Genomic DNA, 25,209 nt, shown 5'->3' with positions numbered 1-25,209 from the left:
GCTAGTCTGTCCAAGCAGATACATTTAACTGTGTTATACAGTATTAGTCTATAATCAGTCCAACTTCATCACATAAGAGACATAGAAAATGTACCCACTCTTAAATGCCAGAATCCAACTTACCTAAGTTTGCATATATCAAAGCTAGCACCCAGAGCCAGGTTGCCATCGCTGCTTTATCTAATAGAACATGAATTGCATAGTATTTCTCTTAGTCTGCATTCTCTGGCACTATCAAAGGAACAGTGTAAGCATGCATGGGCTTCCTGAACCTCACCCACCCATGTTGACACATCGGTCTTGTGCCCCACTTGTTTATGGTGTTGTGACCCAGTTGGTATCTGTCTTGTGCAAAATGGCAAAACATACACCACACAGTATAAAGAGCCTGGCCTATATGACCTCATGAGTTAAAATCATGAGGTCAAAGCAGGTTGTAATCTTGGTACATTGTCTAAAATCAAAAGGTCTCTATTCCGTTTCGTTAAAGGGGTATTTCACTTTAAAACATTTCTGGGGTCATTTTGACCCCAGAAATGTCATCCCAGACAGTCTTATAAGTTGCTTGAGATATTTGAGAGCTTTAGATAGTTGATGTACTGTATATTTGATCACACATTCTCTCCTCTTATAGCCCATTTGACTTCAATCTCCATTTTAACCATGTTAGAGTAATTTAAAACGTTTGTCCCTGGTTCTGGTGACTGATATATGATTTTTTTTTTTTTTGCATGTTTAAAATGTTTGCCTATAATTCCCAAAACATGGACGCCTGTATTTAATGTGGTTAAGGAAACAGGAGAACTACATAAAGCATGGGTTTGACACATGGCACACCACAACAAGCAAATCAACCAATAAGTCAGTTTATTACATAGATTTTAATGAAAAAATAGTAAAAACAATATGTCGCTTTTTACAGTATGTCTACAAAGTAACCGTGATTATAACATATATGGGTGATCGCTGTCTTTCTATCTACTTCCAATGTTTTGAAGGCTTGAAGAAGAAAACGGTGTCTCAGTCCAACAGGAAGGGAACCAAAGAACTTCAAGTCTGGATTGAAAGCAGAACCAAACACCTGTGGTTTTCATGGGCCTCTTGTGGAAGGGAACGCTGAGGTCAGATCATGGGTCAGATGCACAACACTGCCCCCTGCAGTTATGCATTCTTAGAGAAGTACATTCTTTATGCCATGTTCTAAAAAAGAATGGGTTTCCGAGGCTAGCCATGTTCAGACAGCACTATAATAACCACTTAACCACTTAACATTGCACCATGGGTAGCATTTTAGAAGATTTTGTGACAGAGTGCAGCTCCTCTGTTAAATACACTTCAACTTTTGTCCCACTTTTCTCCTCTTTTAAATGACATTCATATTTACCGTTTGCTGTGCCTTCTACATGCAAGCACATACCCTACTTTCTTAGTCTGCATTCTCTGGTACTATCAAAGGATACCAAACCCTGATAGGACTGGACATATCAGTAGAAAAAAAGGAAAGTGAGGGCTACACATTGGGGAATTGCAAAATATTATTTTAAATACCAATAACTTATGGTTATGATCAATTCAAAAGCTACTGTGTAAAATAAAATTTATTTTGTGATGGGCTATAACATTTAATTCCTTTACACTCTAAATTGGCTCTGTTCTTATAAAAAATATATATATATTTCTCTAAAATAGTCTTTCTTGACAATATAAAATGTTAAAGAGGAAATCGAGTGTGTGAATGAGAGAGGAAAGAAAGGCATGTATGCCTATTCATACTTGGTTGTACTCACACCAAACATGGCCAATCTGCAAGCTCACAATGGGTAGCGACATGTGACCTTGTAGATTGGCTATTATTTGTGTGACACTGGTGCACAAAAAAGTATAAATGAGGCTCAATGAGTTTTGTCAAGGCAATTTGAAAATGTGTAATATTATCCATTTAAGAGAACTCTAAAAAAAAATATATATAGTCATTATTAGTATAATTTCTGTCACAGTAGACCAGGTTTCTGTGACTACTTGTTTGCATACGCCTAATTTCATAATACAGAGCCATTGTACCTAGAGGTGTGTCTCGCCTCTAAGACATAAGGTTTCAATGAGCAAACAACAAGAAACAATACCTTGTTTTGGGTTAACACTTCACCCTGAAGGGGTGGGTCTGGGACAAGCCTACTTAAGGGGATGCAAGAGACGGCCTAAACTGAGTCAGCTTGTATGTCCCATTGATGACGTGTACGTTGGCTCCACTGTATTAATACTTTTTTTTTCATGTCCGTTTTTGTCAGTCTCATTCTTGTGTTATCAGTGCCCGATTCCTCTTGCACAGTTTCAGTATAAAGTCTCTTGAGTCCATTATACAGGTCATCTATGAAAATGTCCTTGCCTCGGTTAGTGAAGTGAACACCATCCTGTAAAAACACCCCTGGGTGACTGTACTTGATGTTTCTGTGTTCAATGACTGCTCCAGACAGTAATCTGACAAATCTAGTCATCTCATAGTTCACCCAAACGCGACCTTTGTTGATCTTGGCAGGAAACATGGCACCCATCCATCGCTGTCGCTCTACAATACAGGAAAATACTATTTTGATGTTTTCGTACCGAGAATGCAGCCAGAAAAGCTCAGCCTTCATTCTTTGGACAAGTTTCAAAATAGTCTCTTTGCCGAGGTCGTTTCCTCCAGCGTGAATGAGCAAGATGTCAGGAGGGGGGCTGGTGGATAGCTGCTCTTGCACCGTGGGGATGACATCTCTCCAGCGCATGTCTCTCTTCACCAACCAAGACACTTCTGCTGGTAACCCAAAATGGCGTCCCAAGGTCTGTACCACTCTGGGTTGTGCTTGTGCAATGATACTTGATCCCACAATCCAGATAGATTTACCTGGGAAGACGGTGCAGAGACCACCATTAAAAGCGTTTACATGGTTTTGTTTTAGTTATTAATAACATTACCATAAAGCTACAACGTTTCCATTGCTGTTTGTTTTTGCTAGATAATCACATGAAGCATGAAGTACTTTAGAAGGCTTAAACACTTTAACCCTACATACTTTGTTGACCGGGGTACCCCAGGGGTCTATACTTGGTCACCTCCTTTTTACCCTGGCCTCTTTGGCGAAAATATCTACAAATAAACTCACAATGTGTTGCAAAGAGCTTATTAGACCTGCTGTTTTTGCTGGTTTGGACTATTTTCACGCTTATTATGAATAGGGATTTTAAGATTCATATGGATATAGTAAACTTACATGTCAGAAGTTCATCCGTCCTGTCCTGTTGTAGGGTTAACTGATGATCGGTGTCTGTGGAAATGATTTGAATTACAACTTTTGTAGGATATCAGCACCGATGACACCATAGTACTGTGATGTTTCACTCGTCTCCACCACCCAACATGCACCCCATTGTACCCATGATTGTTATAATGAATAGGATGTTGTAGGTAGACCAGCGATTTCCAACCTGTGGGCCTTGAGGATATTGCAAGTGAGCCCCCAGATAATTCACAAAACACTAAGATATGAATGATAATATAACATTAACATTATAAAATGGTATTTTTTCTTTGAAACCAATCATGAGTTTTCATTGTGATACCACTTAACACGGCAGCCATTCACATGTGGCCTAAGTGGACAGATAGGTGGACTGTGAACGCTTTCGAGATTTTCAAGTGGGCCCTGATCCAGGGGGTTGGGAAACACTGACATAGACTATGCACTTTTTACATACAGTCAGAATGAAGCAGGTGGTTGGTGTGCACTAGAGGCCTGTGCAAGACTGTTTTCTTAGTCCCGCTCCCAATGGATAGCTGACCATTACCGGCCACAGCAGTTTAAACTGCAGGTTCTGAGAAATCAGCTGTCTATGCATGCCGCCCTCCCTGCCTTTCCCACAGAAAAGAAAGGTGAGCATGAAACTTACTGATGTCCAGGTGATCTTCAGGCTCCTGTTCCACAGAAACGGTCCTGGCCGGCACTGGAGAACTCTTCTTCACCCGGAAATACACAGGCTGCTCTGGAATGAAGGAAAATAAGGACTTTGATGTGACATGGGTTGTTAGATGAAGGTTGAATGTTGAGGGAACCCGAGGGAATTCAGGAAAAAAACAGAATGTTCCAAAGCGTATACAAAATGCCTCATAAACAGGCTATATTACCATAATCTCTCAAGAACAGATTCTGACCTGCGGTGGAATCTGTCGGAGCGGTTCGTCATAACGTGTGCGCAATGGCAACAAGTGGGCGTGCCTTCAGATCAGGAAGGAGGCCGCGCTTTACCCAATCAAATGTAGTGGGCGGGATTCACGTGTCCGTCCACTATGGTCCACCCTCCCCCCCTCGAAACTAGCCGAAACTAATTTAACAATAGCGTCCTCGGAGCGGACAAAACCACGGAAAGATATTCACATTTTAAATTACTCTTTCATCATAGAAACAAGTGGGCTTATAACCAAAACCATCCATGTTCTCTGGGAGAAGTGGTGTTAGTGTTCCGTGTAGAAATATTGTTAGTGGGAATGAAAACGTAGCCGCACCAACCGGAAGTGATGCGCTATAGGCAGACATGAAACCGGTGTTTCCCTGCGCTCTAGTCTAACATTATCCTCCGGCCAGACTCCACAGAATATCAGAAAAGCAGAGGTCGCTGTTTTTCATTTTCTGTGGGGTCTGGCTACGCGAGACTAATATTACCATAAACACACACTGCAATAGTCTACTATCTCCCCCTCTCTGTCTCTCATGTTCATTTATACAGCCAAGTATGTGACCATTTTTTCTATGATTATCATTAAGCTGTCTGACGTTTTATTGGAGTATTGTGCTTTGAACACATACAACATGTAAGTTAAGCCAAGATGACAGCCTTAGAAGAGAACAGAAAATCGAAGAAAGCAGAGTATGAAACTTACTGATGTCCAGGTGGTCTTCAGGTTCCTGTTTAACAGAGACGGTCCTGGCTGGCCGTGGAGAACTCTTCTTCACCCGGAAATACACAGGCTGATCTGGAATAAAGGAAAAGAATAAGGACTTGTGCCATGGGTTGTTAGATGAAGGCTGAAAGTAGAGGGAACACGAGAGAATTCAGAAAAAAAAGAAAAAAACAGAATTTTGAATCACTGGACCCACTGGTCTAGCAGTCTTTCCAGTGAGCCAACATGCACAATATCAGCACCCTGACTCTGTTCAGACTCTTACGTATGCAAAATGCCTCATAAACTAGCCCCTACGGAACCTCTCCCTCCGCTATGTAGCTCCGAGATGAGGTCCCTCTTTAGTTTCTGCCGTATGCTGTAGGCCTTGTCGCACATTTTCCACTTTACATGTTTCTTACCCCTTTCTGCACATCGTATCCAAAAAGTAAAGCATTTGCGCCACTCTCTCAGATGTTTAAAATTTTAGCTGGCAATAAAATCTATCCAACGAGTTGAAGAAAGTATTTAATTTGCCTCGGTTTTCATCCGGTTCCAAAATATTTTGCATTAGAAGATGCAATTCAACATTGGACCAGTAGGGTAACCAGTAATGTTATCTCTACGGGCGCAACTCTTGCGCAATGTCTTAAAAACATGGAACCGGATGAAAACCGAGGCAAATTAAATACTTTCTTCAACTCGTTGGATAGATTTTATTGCCAGCTAAAATTTTAAACATCTGAGAGAGTGGCGCAAATGCTTTACTTTTTGGATACGATGTGCAGAAAGGGGTAAGAAACATGTAAAGTGGAAAATGTGCGACAAGGCCTACAGCATACGGCAGAAACTAAAGAGGGACCTCATCTCGGAGCTACATAGCGGAGGGAGAGGTTCCGTAGGGGCTACTCATAAACAGGCTATATTACCATATACACACACTGCAATTAATTAGCATACTATCTCCCCCCTCTCTGTCTGCGCTGTTCATTTATACATTTATATCAAAACTGCCATACTCTAACCAGCCGACCAATGCTGTAACTTCATCACTCAGTGACTGGCTCTGACAGACAGACAGACAGTGACATTTGCAGGTTTTGATATGTGTGCACATAATATTCGAAAAATAAAACGTTTTAATGTCATTTTATTTAGAGTAATGTGTTTTTCTTTGTTCTGCATTTGCACAAAAGGTGTGTTTTTTTAAGTGACAATGCCATTACAAAAAGCACAATAAACAATTTTACAAATGAATTGTGAGTGATTTTTTAATGATGACTATATGTGATTATAATCATTATTGTGACTAGACCGGTGCCGGTCTACTCGGGAACAATGCAAATGGGCATATCGGTAGGATCAGTGGTTCTGGACAACCACCTATCCGACCAACTTCATGCTGGGCACTGCACTCAGTGCCCAGCACGTGCAATTATGTACAACAGAACAGAATAAAAGAAAGAGACCATGAAACGTACTGAGGTACAGGTGGTCTTCAGGTTCCCGTTTAATAGAAACAGTCATATCCATTGGATAATTCATCCTCAGTTTCCCTCTGGACTCCACAGACTGGTCTGGAATGAAGGAACAGAATAAGAACTTTAACAATAGAGACTTTGATTAGACATGGTTGTAGATGAAGGTCGGAAGTAAACAGGGTAAAGAAGTATTATTTACACCCTGGGCAGTGACCCAAAATACATCCCCAAGCAATATGAGTCTTTATAGGTTTGGGCCTAAACTTTAGGACTTTAATTGGGAGGGTGCTTTAAACTCTCTTGCTGTGACTCTTGCCTAGGGATGCAAATTATGAATGAATTAATCAAAAGTTGATTCACCTTATCAAACTATCATCGATTAATTGATAAGCGGTGATTTTAGGGATGCAGTGAAATTAATATTCTTGGCCAAAAGCAAATACCAAAACACTGAATGTGATTTTTAAACATTCACTATTATTATTATTGTGATTGATAATGCCGATTTTACATTAACAGTTTACAGTCATTACACATAACCTTACGATGATACCATTGCGTTTGCAGTTAGTACACATGTTATGTTATCATGCATACTAGAGTAGAGTTTCAGTCATTATTACACACATAAGTTGTTTTCCCATTGTAGCCAGATGGGGAGCAGTACTGGCACCTGCCGTCGGGGGTTCTGAATGGGAGTCTCAGTCTAGGACTATTTTTACTTTTTGGATACGATGTTGCGAAAAAGTGGACCCTAACGGGTCCATTTGGTTCCATTTGTATACAATCAGAGTTAAGAGGAGTCCTTGACATTTTAAAGTTTGAGAAACGGGGCTAAAACACACAGAGAGATGCTGTTGTCTGCGTCCAGAACAGTATTACTTAATCTAAGTTAAATATAGACTCCGACCTGATGGTGAACAAAAATAAAACACAATAAAGTAAATAAAAGAGTAAAACAAACAGCACATACCAGGTTTCAACGTGGCTGTACCTGCATCGCTGCTACAACTCTGTTGTTTTGTTTACAAGTTGATGGAAAGCAGTTTAACGAATAATCATAGATTTAGGTTAGAGACGATCTGGTCCGTTTCTCCTCATTAGTTTAGGATCAATTCTATATTATAACTCTATGGATCCATTAGATTAGACGGTTGGCGCTAAGGTAAAGCGTTAAGCGCACTGGTGGTTTCTTTCTATTCTACTAAACAACAAACAAACAAACAACCTCTCCCGGCTCCAGGGGGGGTGTACTGGTTGCCAGATGATGTGAGAGAAACAAGGAACCGGGTCTATGAAAACAAGCCCAAAAGAAGAAACTAGAGCTGCGAACGTTGTGAGCTTGTAGATCTGCTATTTTTTTTAAAAAGCTCTTGGGGAATAAAGTTAAACAATATATCTGACCTTTTAAACTAACAAATCTTGTATGGATGGGGGTCCCTGGCACAACATGATTTCAGATGGGAGGGGGGGGGGGGGGGTCTGTGCCGGCCGGACAAATACAAATACATTAATATTAATACACCTTAATTTGACATAAAAATGTTTGAGCACCACTGGTTTAAACTAAATTGTGAAACATGTAACAACACTTTAGAAACAAGCCCCCAAAAACCGCAACCGACAATATTTACAAGCAACTTTACAGAAAAAGCCCAGTGTCGCTTATAATAAGCGGACATGGCAACACTGCTTCCGGATTGAATTTTCTTCTTCTTTTATAGTTTCCGGCAGGCTGTACACTGACAAGTGTAATGCTGCCCTCCACAGGCGAGGGGTTTACTGTTTTACCTTGTGTAGACTTACTCGAATATAAATGAGATCAGTAGAGTGGAATCAAGCCCAACTCACCCCAGACATCTCACCCCACAGCAGAGCCCATCTCACCCCACAGCAGAACCCATCTCACCCCACAGCAGAGCCCATCTCACCCCACAGCAGAGCCCATCTCACCCCACAGCATTAAGTACAATATTGATGAATTTGTTACTTGAGGAATTTATATTGAGGAATTAAGTACAATATTGAGGAATTTAAGTACAATATTGAGGAATTAAGTACAATATTGAGGAATTTGTTACTTGTTGATTTATTCTGTTTTAGGCTTGGTTAAAGTTTTAAATACTGTCTCTACAAAACAGTCTCTACAAGAGGAATTTGTTACTTGAGGAATTTGTTACTTGTGGATTTATTCTGTTTTAGGCTTGGTTAAAGTTTAAATATCCTAGGTAAAAATAAGGAAAAGTGTTTAATGCATGTTTCATTTTTCTTTGTTAAGTTAGTATTTGTTTGCATTATTTAAATGTAAACATGAGTGATGAATGCAATGAATGCACCAATGTGATTAATCCACTGTTGGATAAATAGTAGTTATATACATAACTTTGGGACTGTGAAATGCATAGGAAAGTGTTGTTAATTGTAAACTGTAGACATTGAACATCTATTTTGATATAAAGTTATACCTAAATAATTAGATGTTATTTCAAATGTCCCTCATACTGTAGACATTGAACATCTATTTTGATATAAAGTTATACCTAAATAATTAGATGTTATTTCAAATGTCCCTCATTTTATTTGTTTTTAAAATAAAATTAGACATTTTGAAAGTAGCCGATCTACAAGCTCACTTTATAGGAAGATGTCCCTCATTTTATTTGTTTTTAAAATAAAATGAGACATATAGGAAGATGTCCCTCATTTTATTTGTTTTTAAAATAAAATGAGACATTTTGAAAGTAGCCGATCTACAAGCTGACTTTATAGGAAGATGTCCCTCATTTTATTTGTTTTTAAAATAAAATGAGACATTTTGAAAGTAGGAAGATGTCCCTCATTTTATTTGTTTTTAAAATAAAATGAGACATTTTGAAAGTAGCCGATCTACAAGCTCACTTTATAGGAAGATGATTTTGGTTTGGTCCTGGGGTGAGTTGGGTTTGGTCCTGGGGTGAGTTGGGTTTTGGCCCTGGGGTGAGTTGGCCGAGCCCTGGGGTGAGTTGGGCGAATATTTCTCAAGTCTTCATGGGGTGAGTTGGATTGGGGGTGAGTTGGGCTGTTACCAAGCTCAACACCATTCTTCCAATATGCTGAAAATCCAACTCTGATGTAAAAATTACCTTAAGAGAGAAGTCATTGAGACCCAGATCCTCCAACTCCCAAAACAGCTGCTGCCTCTCATTCCTGTGGATGCTTGTACTGTCTGTACCTTGTACTGTCTCTAGCTGTCCACACTGACAGAGTCCGTCTGCATGTTTGCCTATGATATTGGAAAGAAATTGGGCCCCTTCCTTACTTCCTTCACGTTACCAATGATTCTGAAGGCTCTGTTCCTTTTAGTGTAGCACTTCAAGGACCCACTGGTGTGTGAGTCTTTCCAGTGAGCCAACATGCACACTATCAGCACCCTGAGTCTGTTTGACCAGAATGGAACACAACCTTAAATAGAATCATTGGTAAATCCTGTGAAGGCAGTAAGAAAGTGGCCCCATGTATTGTCTGCTATGCATAGAGCCTATTAGCTCAATTGGTAAAAGGTTTCATATTAATTTATCCGATATGTTTATACGCTGGGCCGCTACAGTCAGTATTTTAATTTGAAATCTGCCAATATAGATCGATAGTCATTGGGGCATTCTGCTAATTATTGATGATGCTTGAAAAGAGGCATCGATACCAAATCCAGATACAGTAGATGCTGGGCTGGACATATCAGTAGAAAAAAAGAAAAGTGAGGGCTACACATTGGGGAATCCTTGCAAAATATTATTTTAAATACTAATATTATGGTTATGATCTAAATGAAGGCACAGATTAATTCAAAAGCTACTGTGTTGTCTTGAAAATAAAACTTACTTTGTGATGGGATATAACATTTTATTTCCTTTACCTGCACAGGTGGAAGTAATCAGATTTCAGCTGAATTCAACCACAGATCACTAATTATTGCCATTCACTCAACATTAGTGATGGATTTAATAATGTTGGCTTTGCTTGAATGACTTAACACTCTTTGTAGGAAAGTATATTGGTATGGAGTTACATTTGTGTCTTTATTAACCAAACAAAAGAAAAACATTTGAGAGAGAAAAAATATAAACAGAGCAAAGAATAGTTTTGAATGAAAACAAATTAAAACAGCAAGCAAAAAATAATAATTTGTAAGTAAAGGAAATTATATAAACAGAACAAAAAAATATTTGTAATTAAAACAAATTAAAAACGCAATAAAAAAAATATATTTGCAAGCAAAAAAGAAATTTCTTTCTTTTGTTTGGTTAATAAAGACACAAATGTAACTCCATATATTGGCATTTATTCACAACCATTCAAAAATATATCTTGCTTCCAAATGGACCCCGTCAGACAAAATTATGTCTTAATTTTACAAAGTAGGCCGTTTCTGTTCTTCAAAATAACAGAATGTATTTCTCTAAAATAGTCTATATTGACAATATAAAATGGTAAAGAGGAAATGGAGTGTGTGAATGAGTGACAGGGATGAATGTAATGCCTGTTCATACTTGGTTGGACTCTGTCTCACACCAAACATAGCGAATCTACAAGCTCACATCACGTCTTCCTGAAAATATGGCAGCCTCTGTTGGATAGGTGGTCGGTCTCCTGTGGCGGAGCCCGTGCCCTGGGTGGCCCCTCAAGTGCTTGAGAACAGTTTGGGGTAAGCATTCTCTGTGTCTTTTCTTTATGAATAATATATTGGACCAACAAGCATATCACATATGCCGTCATCTCCTCTGATACTCTTTTGGCTGGTGTTTTGTTTTTCTTCATTGTACCTTTTCATTTACGGTCAAATGTACTTTTTTTGGGAGGGAGGGTTTGTGTGTGTCTTGTGCATTTGTTTGTTTTTCAGAAAACTAGAAGGGTTTCTTTTTATCATCTTTATCTTGTCCTGTAAGCTGTGACAATCCTTCAATTAAAAAAAAAATCAAATAAAATAAAGTCTCCTGAGTCCATTATACAGGTCATCTATGAAAATGTCCTTGCCTCGGTTAGTGAAGTGAACACCATCCTGTAAAAACACCCCTGGGTGACTGTACTTGATGTTTCTGTGTTCAATGACTGCTCCAGACAGTCCTCTGACGAATCTAGTCATCTCCATGTTCACCCAAAGTCGAGCTCTGTTGATCATGGCAGGAAACCTGGCGCCCATCCATCGCTGTCGATCAACAATAGAGGAAAAGACGATTTTGATGTTTCCGTACCGAGAATGCAGCCAGGAAAGCTCAGCCCTCATCATGTTGACAAGTTCCACGGACTTCACTTTGCCGAGGTCATTTCCTCCAGCGTGTATGAGCAAGATGTCAGGAGGGGGGCTGGTGGATAGCTGCTCTTGCACCGTGTGGATGACATCTCTCCAGCGCATGTCCCACTTCACCAACCAAGACACTTCTGCTGGTAACCCAAAATGGCGTCCCAAGGTCTGTACTACTCTGGGCTGTGCTTGTGCAATGATACTCGATCCCACGATCCAGATAGATTTAGCTGTGAAGACAGTGCAGAGACCACCGTTAAATGTTTGGCATGCTATCGTTTTATTGAGCAGTTATCAATAACATTGCTTTACTAAAGGCTTTAAGCTACAATCTGTAATTGCATTATGCCCCCACTGTCTTTCGTTTTCATTACTGTATGTTTGTGTAAATAAACAAATGAAGCACTTTAGAAGGCTTAACCACTTAAACCCTATAAATACTTTGTTGACCGGGGCCTAACCTAGCCTTTCAACAACAACACAATTCCCAATATGTGGAAAAAATATCCCTTGTCCTACTGGCAGCATGCAAAAGACATTTGGCGCTGATTGGTCAGGTAGTTTGCGATATTAGCGACACACACACACACACACACACACGGACACGGTTTTCTCCTATTGATTGGCCAGCAATCGGGATAAGCTGACATTAAATGTACATAATGAGATTGGGGAAGTCAGATCATTTCTATTTGCCGATCGTGCAATCCGAACGATGATGTATTATACATCCATCACAGCCGAGCCGGCAACTTCCTTAAACTCGCCACAGAGTGGAAAGAAAAAGGCAGAAAACTCACCAAAATGTCCCCAATCTGTGAGCTTGTACAGCGGCTATTTTCGTGATGGAGTATAAATCAGGCTTCACAAGAAAAGTCCTGGGATTCCGATGACTACTCTCTCATGTTGAGCCCCTTTGCTACACCCTCTCAGCGTGCACGTACATGTCATATGGTGTCTTACCAGGCTGTGTGTATTCACACAAAGAAAACCTTTTGAAACAAGATGTTGGAAAAACTACAAGGAAGGAGAGCTTTCCTGTCCTCGCCTCTATCACAAGAGCTTACCTCTCTATCTCTCTGTCTGTACCATGCACAAGTGTGGAGAGAGAGCGCTTGTTCATAATAATGTTTTTATAATCGGAGTATTCCTACCACAGACGCACGCCATAAAAACCTTGATGTGGCAATGAGATCCAAAAACTACAGTAAACAATGTTATTATGAGGAATATCAGTGGTGGCTACAGATATACAGATATTGCTATTATTGTGATAGTTTGCCGTGATAATCATATAGAATAGTGAGTTTGATATTATGCAAAAGACAAAAGGAAAGAAAGAAGGACAGCATGAAACGTACGGAAGTCCAGGTGGTCTTCAGGTTCCTGTTGAACAGAAACGGTCCCGGCTGCCACTGGAGAACTCTCCTTCACCTGCAGGTTGGACTGCGCAGACTGGTCTGGAATAAAGGAATAGAAGGGGTTTGATGTGACATGGGTTTAAGCTTGAATGTAAAACACAGGGAACAGAGGATGAAGTGTTGTTTTACCATTCTAAACCATTCGTCCAGTGTTTATTATAGAACAATGGTCAAAAGCATTGTTCTATAATAAACGTGTGTGTGCTCCGCTGTGGCAGAAAAGAAAGGAAAGCATGAAACTTACTGATGTCCCGGTGGTCTTCAGGTTCGTGTTGAATAGAAGCGGTCCTAGCTGGCGCTGGAGAACGCATCTTCAACTGCAGGCAGGACTCCACAGGCTGCTCTGGAATAGAAGGACTTTGATGGGACATGGGTTGTAGATTGAATGTTGAATGTAAAACAGAGGGAACATAAAGTATAAAGAAGTGTTTTTCAAAGACTGGGCAGTGACATAAAATACATCTCCAGTGATGGCTGCCTTCCCTGCTGCGGCAGGGCCGTACACACCAAGGGTCACATGGATGTTTCAGATGTCTTGTTCACACCCATTTAGTGGAAAACCGCTCACTGCTGCTGGTGTGCATTCAGTGAAATCTCAGGCAGAATGAGATATTTCAGCACCCTGGACACAATGAGCTGCTGGTTTAACCTTGGTAACACAGACTGGGCTTGAATGTTTCAGCACCATGGAGAGAGACATGTCAGTAGCGTCATTGCAGTGTATATACTGACAGACAGACAGAAGCAAACTTATGTTCTCCTCCTTTGCACTTATTTTCCTATTCCATGCATTGAACAGTTTGAATGAGTCACTACTTAAAAGAGCAAAGAGAATAGCCATACACTATGATTTTGAGGTGCCCAGCCCCAGAGTGTGACGTTGTATCCCAGCTTGTACAAACGTTAGAGCTATGCTAAACATTCAGAGTTCATTTAATCCTTCTGGTTAGCACTCAATCCCATGCTTGTCCTTCAAAGGCCTTGAATGAACTCTAAGCAAGTGAATGGAACTCAATCTACAAGAAGATTGAAGAGTGAATAGCATTCATAACCATGCAAAACTTGATATAATAATTTAGGATAAAACTGTTTAGACTACTATATTGGCTCAATATTTGAAATAGTAAATCAATTTGAAAGTAGCCTCTAATCAACAAACTACACACTGATTTTGCTCTTTGTGCAGTAATTCAATGCCTTAGTGCACCGTAACAGTGGTGGCTACAGCTTGCTGCAGCCTCGCCCTTGCCAACATGGGAATTACGGTAGTTCCTTAGGCAAGACCAAGGCTTCCATTGGGACTTCTTCCCCATTAGAGTTAGCCTATTTCCTGTATTTTAAGATGCATCACTCTGTGAACGTTTCATGATACCGTGTAGTAGACAAATATGCTTAAAGCGGGTGCAGGTTCCTTTAGGTTAGTTTACAATGAATTAATGAGGAATTGAATCAAATAGTATGAACGGACCCACCAAACCAAATATCTCAGCCAGGCTTCACTCAACCAGAGGTCAGTCACTAATGTCATTTAGTTACATGAAAATAAAATACTTTAACATCTCCAACAATATTATAACAATCTCTAAGAAATAACAATAGTATATCTGAACAACCAATGTACAGTATTTAGTGGTCAACTCTGTTGTGATCAGCATCAACCACAGCTAACCATGGCATATGTAAATGAAGCTGTAACCCACCTGTGTGTTCATGAGCCAGAGCACATAGCCTCATACTCTGCTCACTAAATCCCATAGCCTGGAGGGACAAATGATGTGCGATTGTAGTTCGTTTTCAGGCTAGCCGAGGGTAGACCATAGAGTTATAATGTAACGGGATACATCCCACAGACTGCTCTGTAATTGGCTAGTCTATTGTTAGGTCAACCAGCTGAACAATACTCTAACGTCATCACTCAGTGACTGACCCATTCAGTCAGTGACATTCAGTCAGTCAGAAAGGTGTTACGTGAAAACATTAGACAAACAAAATGTGTATGTTGTTTTAGGGTGCAGTTTTTGGTTTGTTCTGCATTTTTACAAAGAAGATGTGCTTTTGAAGTGACAGATACAAAAAGCACAATAAACACTTTTAAAGATGAATTGTCATTGTGAGTGATAGCTTTTTAATGATGAATCAATATTTGATCATTATTGTGATCTTTTTGCCATGAAACATTGATGGCGAGACTCTTACTGAGGTTCAGGTTGTCTTCAGGTTCCTGTTTAATAGAAACGGTCATGCCCACTGAAGAACTCATCTTCATTTTCACACTGGACTCCACAGACTGGTCTGGAATGAAGGAACAGAGTATAAGGATTTAATAATAAGGACTTTGATTAGACATGGTTGTGGGTTGGATGTAAAACAGGTGGTGTAAAGAAGAGGGCCCACATTTTAAGCCCATTTTCACCCACCATGCCAACTGGGGAAAAAAGTGGTCAGTGGTCATGCCAGTGGTCAATATCAATAGCCGTGTGCAATTGACATAAAACTCTATAATGTTACCATAGAGTTTATTCTCTATGGTGTTGGCATAGTTTACAGTTCAGAGTTCACATAACTATGATGTGTTACCATGATAGTTTACTGTTATTAGTAACTTTATGCCTTTGTAACACAAAGAAGGTGCAGTACCACGTCACACCATTATGCCACTTAATGTGAATTAAATGTAGACTTGTACTGTAGGTGAACAGAATAAAACACCAGTGGTGTAAAGTAACTAAGTACATTTAGTCAAGTACTGTACTTAAGTACAATTTTGAGGTATTTTTACTTTAGTGGAACATTTCCAATTTCAATACTTTTACTTCTACTCCACTACATCTCAGAGGCAAAATATTGTACTTTTACTCCACTACAATTATGTTACTTACTACTTTTTAGATTTCGATTTGTATTACTAAACATACATTAACCACTTAAGGTCTATATATATATTTATTTAGCCAATCTACAAGCTCACAATGTGTCGCTATGCTACGCATTGTGAGCTTGTAGATCTGCTATTTTCTAAAGATTTGTATACATTTTGAACTTGTGAAATGGGACATTCTGCACAATGACTACTTTTACTTTTGGTACTTTAGGTATATTTTGATGCCAATACTTTTGTACTTTCACTCAAGTAAATTTAGAATTCCAGACTTTTACTTGTATCAGAGTATTTCTACATTGCAGTATTGATACTTTTACTTAAGTAAAACATATGAGTACTTCTTCCATTACTGCACAATAAAGGACATAAAGAATACAACAGCACATACCCAGTGGTCTGGTGGTGACAGGTTTCAACATGGCCGCCTGCACCGCTGCAGCAACGCTGTTGCTTACAAGTTGAGGTCGTTGGACAACATTCTTTTAAAACTTCAAACAGCAGCAGTTTTTAATGAACACTGAAGGTTAGCAGTGTGTCTTCTACGTTTCTTCTCACGTTCAACACTTTTAGTCTGTCTTTACAGCTGGATTGAGAGTCCATCGATCAGATTGTTGTGTTGATATTGAAGTACTTTGTCCACATGAGGGCGACACAGAGCTTGGAGTGGAATAAAAACGGAGACTTCCTATGAATTCTTAGCATTTCATCTTTTATCTACCTACCTAATGTCTGGCTTTATTAATGCTATACATCAGTGGTTTTCAACCTTTTTCATGCCAAGGACCCCTAAATTGATATACATTTGGCTGCGGACCCCCATTTGAAAATGTTTTGTGCCAGGGACCCCCAGAAGCAAAGATAATTTTCGCTTAAAAAAATATAAATAATCAAAGATATGCACACTTTTTCAAGGTTTTTCCAAAAATAGCAGATCTACAAGCTCATAGCGCAGCACTCGGTGCCGCGCTATGAGCTTGTATATCTGCTATTTTTGAATAGCCAAAGCTAAGTGGTTAAAATGATTGTGACGCTATGTTAACTCATTTGGCTGGGGACCCCCTGGTACTCCCTCAAGGACCACTGGTGGTCCCTGGACCACTGGTTGAAAACCACTGCTATACATAAACAAATTGAACTGTTTACTTTTGACACAATATTCCTTAGTTAATCGCTCTGAACATTACAATGTGAAATCATAAGCCCACGTGTTAAAACTAATTCAATATATCCCAAATGTCATAAACTCTCATCTTCAGACAAACCCTGCCACAGACTCTTCACACTGCTTCCTCGCATCCACGTGGCAAGATGTTTTTTTTCTCTGATGTTACTTTGTTCCAAATAGTCACTCCTTAATTGTGGAATCTATAGTAATAACCATAGTGGTGATTTTATAGGTTGACAGACCTACATGGCTGCCAAAGTGGTTCACAAACATTTGCCAGTTTGCCAGCCTTCCCTCACATACAAGGTCATCTGCAAGTCTGTACTTGATACTATGGCACACCATGGCAAGTCACTTCAAGTGAAAGGCTCGCTCAACTCGAGGACAGTCTGGAGAAGTTCATGAATATAGCTACTGGGTGCAGATTCAGATAACACTATACTTTGCTTGAGAACGACTGGTTTCTCCTCACTCACTGTCTTCCCTGGGATGCTCTGGGATGCTTCTGAGGCCGTGGTGGACAGGCAGGACAGCTTCTGAGGGAGGAAACATCAGGTTTCTTCTTTTTTTTAAACAGTAATTTAGTTGATTACAGTACATGTACAGTAATTAAAATATAGCACATGTGTTTTCTTTCCTGACAACCCTCAATATCACTGGTTGTCCCAAGTCACCATCAATACGTAATCATCTATAATTGACAGATGTTGCGCCGAAAGGGAATCCTCTCTTTAAGAGCACCAATCAATGACGTTTTTTTTGATAATATAAGAAATGTCTGCATTAACTACTTTCAGTTTTACAGTATTTTTATTACATTTTCAAAAGACAGAAAACAGACATGAAACAAGATCAAAAACAAAGGTAAGAAAAAGAAAAGTGGAAAGAAAGACGAAGAAAAAACAAACATAAAAGAGACAATGCTTTAACTGCTTTCAATCTGGCGTTTAACATGCATTAACCACTTGCAAACATTTTCAAAAACAGCCGATCGTGACTCATTGTGAGTTTGTAGACAGGCTATTTTCACCCGCCACTGCCGCACAATGAAGTATAAAACAAGGCTTAAGTGCGGATTATTGTCACGTGTTCACAGACAAAACAAGAGCCTGGACCAGAGAGAGAGTTATTCAGAATCGATAACAATGACGTCGTCATCGTGTGTTTTGACCATCTGAGCGTTGGCCTCCAGGGCTTGGACTATCTGCGCGGCAGAGGGACGTTTGTTGGGGTCCTCCTCCGTACACAGGCAGAAGAGCTCCACCATCCTGCGGTAGCCCGCGCCCAGGGACTCCATGTCCACAGGGGGTCGCGTCCCCAGCTTCTCATAGTAGGCGTCCTCGTCCCAACTCCCTTCTGACATGCGGCAGGGAGAGACATATATTGGGTGGGATTGCAGGGTTATAATAGTTAACTGAAACTAGATAATTAACGTAAACTGGAATTGAAAAAACATTTTAGTTAACTGAAATAAAAATAAAAACGAGGCTTTACCCCCGAAAGAAAATCAAAACGATAAGTGAATGGATACACATTTATCTCACAGCATGTTATGGCCAAACAATGCATGACTTTACATAACTGCATCTCCACTGAATATCCAATCGATTTCTGTGCAGTGTAATAACTGATTTAATTGCTAGATACACGTAACCACTTAAGCAATAGTTATCTCCATATTTTAACTTTGTGTTTTTTCCCGCAAATGAATGCCCTACTTGATCATAGAACAGCATCACACAAAGTATCAAAAGTAGCAGATGTACAAGCTCGAAACACGGTGCGAGGCGATTTGAGCTTGTCGGTTTGCTACTTTTTCTATTTTTTAATTTTAATCATTCTTCTGGACATTATCCAGGTTTCCACCCGACAGACAGACGCTATACTGTGAACTTGTGAATTTTCTATTTTAACCATTCTACTGTCTGTTCTCACCTTCGTCCTCAGTGTCATCCTCTGCCTCCTCGTCATACTCGTCCGGCATGTCCAGGTGAGGAATGTCCAGAGTCATCATCTCCCACAGGGTCAGGCCGTAGGAGAAGATGTCCGCCTTGTCTGTGATCACTCCCCCCTCCACCAGAGCCTCCTTAGGCTTCCATGGCTCCGTGCCGACAAACTCTGCCTTAGGGTCCGTCACTGTCAAAAACAAAGAGGTGCACTGAGAACAACAGTCTCTAGAGAAACAATGACACCATGATTGGTGCAACAGACACATTCACATTAAATACTGTATGGTTCAACCATAGACTGTGGGTTCAACCACATAATAATAATTAATAATTTAGTCCCCAGCCCCACTAGGGTTGAGATCCTGTAGGATGTTGACGATTCCCTCTTAGCGGTCGGATTCATTAACGGTTCCTTTTAACGATTCCTACATATTTTTAAAAAATATGTTGAATTTTGACCTTGAAATTCAATCACACATAAAGTATTGCATACACATTATTATAGTGGTTCTCAAAGTGTGGTCCATGGACCCTCTGGGTTACTTGAGGGGGTTCCAAATGGACCCTTGCAGGTCTGTACCTCTGAGAGTGTACAAATGGAACAAAATGGACCCGTAAAAAACAAATGGACCTGCAAAAAACATTTAACCATTTGTACACTCTCAAGAGTTATGGGGGTCGTTGAAATGAAAAGGTTTGAGAACCATAGCAGACATAGAAGTCTACATACCAGCTCTGGCAGTGCAACGATTCTGGTTCCTCAATGTTGGATCCGTTTCCGGATCTGAACCCTAGTCCCCACCTTAACAATAGTGTTCGCCCCTATTCTGGGAGCGAACAATCGACCAGGGCTCCAGAGAGCACCTATTCTGAGAGCACGTGCACCCAAACATCTGTGCAGTTCAACAACAAAAAAAGGTAATTGGTCGCACCAGTGCACATTACTAACACTACAATGTCAATATTTGAACTCTGCAGATACATCAGGACTATTTTTGTATGCGGTGACTGACAGCTCCCTACCTGTCATGTTCTCATCCAGCCAGAGAGACACGCCCACATCACAGATCTTGATGGTCTCGAAGTCTCCTTTGATGACCACGTTACACGACTTCATGTCACTGTGGAGCAGCTTTTTCTCATTGTGAAGGTACTGGATAAAGAAACAAAATTGTTGTTAAAATGTTTCTACATCTATCCAATTTTGGGGAATAGATCTAGTAGCGCTGCACGAGCTAGTAGATCGGCTATTTTCAGTTAGCTAATGTATACAGGGTTATAGTGGTACTGATTTTGATGCTATATTAACTAATTTAGCTCCTAGGACCCCTGCGCCCCACTTTGAGAACCACTGCTTTAGACCAGTGGTTCTCAAAGTTGGGTCAGGGGACCCCCAGAGTCCTTGGGGGGGTTCCCCAGCTAAATTAGTTAATATAGCATCACAACTTTATCCATATTTTATCCTTTTCTTTGTTGTTGAAAACAAACAAAATCTTTGGACAATTTTGAATACTTTATATGTTTTTAACACACATCTTCTCTTCTGGGAGTCCCTGGCACAAAATAATTTCAGATGAGGGTCCGCGGCCAAATACATCACTTTGGGGGTCCTTGACGTGAAAAGGTTTGAGAACCACTGCACGACCAGGACTGCGTTTTACCTGCAGGCCTCGAGCCACGTGCAGCGCCACCTTCTGGGTGGTGGCAGGAGGGAATGCACCCAGGCCCTGTTCCTTCCTCTTCTCAATGAGGTCATTGAGGGACTGCTCTCCTCCGTACTCCATGGCCAGGCATTTGGAGCCATCGTTGGCCGTGACATGGGCACGGAAACCTGGCAGGGTCATAGGTAGGGCAGCAGATAAGGGACTATTTATTCCATAAGTAGTTACATTACAAGCAAAAAGTAGTTGTAGTAGCAGTAGTACTTAGTAATACAACTATTAAGTAGTTGTGTTACTTAGTAATGCAAGTAACACCGGTCGACCAGTGTTTAGGTCATCCTCACACTTGTCGTATGGAGTTAGTAAATGAGTAGAGTACTTTTTAAGTTCAATACATAGTAAAATCATCAGTGTTGTTAATTTATGCATTAGTACCCGCAAGGGTGAAGGGTCCATTTGGTTACATATCAGAGTTAAATGAACACAAAGGATTTTACTGGCTGGAGCTGCCTCTTGTCTTACCAACAATGTTTGGGTGAATGAGCTCCTTCAGGATCTTTGCCTCATCATTCAGTCGTTTCTGGTAAACCTTCAGCTGCCTGGACGCACATTTGCTGTTCACCTTCTTTATAGCCCAGGGTGAGGCGTTCAGCTTACCCATTCTGGGAAAAATATAAAATTAAAACAAAATGTAAAACAATGGTGGTTTGGTTATCTTTCATAGCATCATATGCGAGCTATGGTTTTCTTTTCACTTGCAGTTTTCCAAGCAAAATATCGTAGTAAGTCGAGTAAAGCTGCTACAATGTATGAGGAACCAGAACAACAGAACTTTACTCTGATGTGTACAAGATGCAACAATAAAAAAAACACCTGGAAAGGAGTATCAGAAATCAGGGAAATGGGGTACTGAAGCAAAAAACAGGTGAGAATCACTCGCCTAATGCTGCGTTCACACCGGCAGATACAAAAGATAGATACAGCACATTTGTAGCGTTGTATTGTGATGGCCCCCTGGTCGCTTTTTCCACACTAGCGTTTGGAGTGCATAAGTACCTACCACAAGTAACCCTTGAAGACTAGTGTGCCGTTTTAGAGAAGTTTTTTGGTATAGGCAGTTAGAGGGGAGGCTCAATATAATTTTGAGCTGTTCACATTTTGGCATATAAATGATTTACTTTCTCTTGTTACCGGAGACTGTGTGTTAATTTGAATTGTTCTTTTGGTTTGTTTTCATGGCAGATATTCAGTATTTTGTGGCGGTTCTGTCGGAGGGGTTGGATGCCCGCACGAAGGACCAGCTCATACTATTGGTATTAAAAGAAGGAAAGAAAATATTAAAGCTATTAGAGCTAATTTGATGAGGCACAGAGCAGACATGGCTAAGCTAGATATTGAGGATGAGAGGCTCAAGCTAGTCGTGTGCAGGAGGCCTCACTGTCAGCAGGGAACAGCACAAAATATAAAAAAGGTCAAAGCCGCAATCCACCAAGCATACGAGTTGGTACCTAAGGAAGCTGAAATTGAAACCAGCTCAACTGTTCTGTAGCTGTTGCAGCTTTTGTAGTAGCAACAAACGTCGGAACTCGGATGTATCTTTGTATGCATGTCACTGGCTTCCATTGAAAAACAAGTGGTAGACTAAATCTTTGTAGCTGGCAGTGTGAATAGAGCTTAAAACATGAAGGGAACTATTACAAATAAACCAAAGCAGAGTCAGACCAAACCTTTTCATGAGATAAACGTTCACTCCAGTCCCACAGCCAAGTTTCTTCATGAAAGGTGATGCAGGGATGGTGATGGGGGTCCCACCACTGCTTAGAGAACTCTTACAACGAACCGATGTGGGGGTCTTGAATGAGTTGTCATCACTGAGGACAACAGGCGAGTCCATTCTGCGACTCTTAAAACGAACAGCTTCGGGGCTCTTGAATGCGTCGTCATCGCTGAGGTTGGCAGGTCGTGAGTCCATTCTTTCTATAGGACACACCAAAACAAATGGACGAAAAGTGATTAAAAAATGATTCAACAGGGTCTCAGTCTTTTCAAGAGATCATTTTCTAGGACATTTCATGCAACTCACACCTACACCATATAGAGCATATACTGATATCAAGTCATTTATAACGTTCATATTTAAATCAAATTAATTAATGATCATATTTTTCTCAGTTTTCTCAGTTGTGTCTTAATTAGTGACATTAGGGCAAGTGAGATTAGGGCATATTTCCTTGAGCAGGGAAGTGGGTTGAGTTCCATTTACACATAAAGAACTCAGACATTACTAGCCTTGGACAAGACTGATAGATTTTGGGGTATGGGTATACGTATATTAATAATTTTTAATAACATTTTTCTTTCTCTCCGTTTTTAATTTCTACATGTATGCTGTTTTCCATTACTTTATTTGTATTTGCCATTTTTCTTTTTTTCTCTACATCCCTTCCTTTTCTTGGATTGAACTTAAATTACTTTGGTTATTTTTTTTTCTTTTACAGGAAGGGTATAGTACAGTTTTATCTCCCCTAAGACCCATAGACCCCTTAACAGACGACGTCACACTGATAAGAACCAGTATGCGTGCAACCAGTATGCGCTAAATGAAACCCATTCTATCAGGTCTCGCCAGGACGTGCCACACTAGCCAACACACAAGAGGGGGTTGGGATGTGCTGAAACTAGCGCACCCCGAAACAACAGGTTGGAAATTGATTGCGTGAAACAATCACCTGCGCATCCAGTCTCAATGTTAGTAAACAATTAATTGGTCTATTGGAGGGTGGGAGGGAGGATGGGCTGGGCAGTTGATCCACCAGTCATCATCAAACTGATCACTCTTGGTCACTCTGCCTAATCAAATGGGAGGGGATGTGTTTGTCCTGTCTTTGTACGTTTGTGATGTGGGGAAAACAAACTAGGAGTGTCACTGACAGAAACTCTGTACCTTTCTATAACTTTTTTTTGCATATCTACAAATGTCAGAATCGAAAAATGTCTGTCAGTCTTGTCCAAGTGTAACACATCGAGCTTTATGCTAAACTTTGCCACCCTTTAGTTTAACTGAGTTAAAGGGAGCTCAATAAGCAAAGGATAAGGTCTCACCAAACACCCAAACAAATTTAAAGTGGGGCTTCTGACTGTAGGGCATACTGATAGGGATCCATGTGGTCAAAACAATATTTACACACTGCAATACACAGATAATCCAGTTGGATTACACTGGGTTTCAATCATGACGTCACTGCAATTATTACAACATGCTTAGTGATTATATAAACCCCACAGTCATCTTTTGGGAAGCAGCCAGTTACACAAAATACAATGAATCCGAATCAAAGAACACATTAAGTACAACGCATTGGCAATCTGTGCAGTGCACACGTCACCAAAACACCATCAATATTCATATAAAACCGTATGAATGCTATGTTGAAATGTTGGGGCCAGGGCTATAGTAGGAGTAGCCTTGGATCAACACTAGATCAAGGCTAGATTGTTTATAACGTTATTGACAGACAGACAGAGGTGCTACAGAGACAGAAGTACGCCGTTAATGTTATTAACGTGACGTGCATGATTACATTTGGTAAAAGCATCAAATAATAGTCGTTTTCTTTTGGGTCGTCATGCTGATTTGTACTTCGTCGTGCAACTAAGTATGTCCATTGATGGTTTATGAACGTGGACCTATATATATATACACACAGTATAGAACTATGACGTTAACATTTATAGATCTGTGTTAAATCAACGTATTGGTCCAGTTTACCTGTTTGATCTGCTTACAGCAAAGATGATGTTGTGTTTGTGTTCACTGCGCAGGAGGAAACTTACAGCGCGCGCAGATTTCAAAATGCTAAACACTTTGTTGTTTGCGCGCGAGACCGGATGTACCACGGGAAGTGACGTATCACTCTAAGTGTTGCCAGATAACAAGCCCAAAAGAAGCGATTATAAGCCACATGAGCACATTGAACGTATGTATCGGACATGGCAACACTGATCACTCTACCGCGCATGTGCTCCAGCCAGACAACTATTCTCACAATCGTCCTCGCGAGACATGGTCTAAAATTTTCACCCTAATCAGTGTTGCCATGTCCGCTTATTATAAGCGACTTTGGACTTCTTTATCTGTAAAGTTGCTTGTAAACATTGGTAGATGCCTTATTTGTTAACTCTATGGTAGTTGCAGGTTGCAGTTTTTTGGGTTTGTTTCTATAGTGTAGTTGCTTATGTGGGCTTGTTTCCAATGTTGTTGTTTTTTTTTTTTTAAACCAAAATATTTTTGTTCCAGATGTGTGGATTGTGTTTAAAAAAGATTCCACATTTTGCACTTTTTCCCCAAGATATTTTTTGAAAATAGGAGATCTATAAGCTTGTAGATCGGGTACAGTCATACACTTGGGCTAAAAGTTGGAGTTGGAGTAGTTACTTGATGGTCACAAGGAACACGCC

At 40.3% G+C, this 25,209-nt stretch overlaps 2 protein-coding genes across 4 annotated transcripts; both read right to left on the bottom strand.

Moving 5' to 3' along the window:
• Nucleotides 1–1,227: 1,227 nt before the first annotated feature.
• LOC311062594 (uncharacterized protein) lies at nt 1,228–15,385 on the bottom strand. Of its 3 annotated transcripts, none has more exons than XM_084081740.1 (6): nt 15,292–15,385; nt 6,397–6,492; nt 4,916–5,008; nt 3,928–4,020; nt 3,252–3,305; nt 1,228–2,884 (listed from the first exon to the last, which is right to left on the bottom strand). In XM_084081740.1, the coding sequence occupies exons 1-6, from the start codon at nt 15,359–15,361 to the stop codon at nt 2,199–2,201; spliced, it is 1,092 nt and encodes a 363-aa protein (XP_083937866.1). In that variant the 5' UTR covers nt 15,362–15,385; the 3' UTR covers nt 1,228–2,198. The 3 variants fall into 3 exon arrangements, with proteins under 3 accessions (XP_083937866.1, XP_083937868.1, XP_083937867.1); XM_084081742.1 differs by lacking the exon at nt 15,292–15,385 and adding an exon at nt 7,370–7,625; XM_084081741.1 differs by lacking the exon at nt 3,252–3,305.
• A 2,547-nt stretch (nt 15,386–17,932) lies between these two features.
• pbk (PDZ binding kinase) lies at nt 17,933–24,639 on the bottom strand. Its single transcript, XM_084084431.1, has 7 exons — nt 24,521–24,639; nt 22,479–22,728; nt 21,274–21,413; nt 20,752–20,921; nt 20,114–20,243; nt 19,077–19,277; nt 17,933–18,497 (listed from the first exon to the last, which is right to left on the bottom strand). The coding sequence occupies exons 2-7, from the start codon at nt 22,721–22,723 to the stop codon at nt 18,268–18,270; spliced, it is 1,116 nt and encodes a 371-aa protein (XP_083940557.1). The 5' UTR covers nt 22,724–22,728; nt 24,521–24,639; the 3' UTR covers nt 17,933–18,267.
• Nucleotides 24,640–25,209: the final 570 nt, after the last annotated feature.

Source organism: Gymnoscopelus microlampas (assembly GCF_963454915.1).
Source record: "Gymnoscopelus microlampas genome assembly, chromosome: 2".
In the NCBI taxonomy this organism is placed as follows: Eukaryota; Metazoa; Chordata; class Actinopteri; order Myctophiformes; family Myctophidae; genus Gymnoscopelus; species Gymnoscopelus microlampas.
The sequence above is the reverse complement of the archived record's forward strand: the minus strand, read 5'-3'. Positions and strand labels throughout refer to the sequence as shown.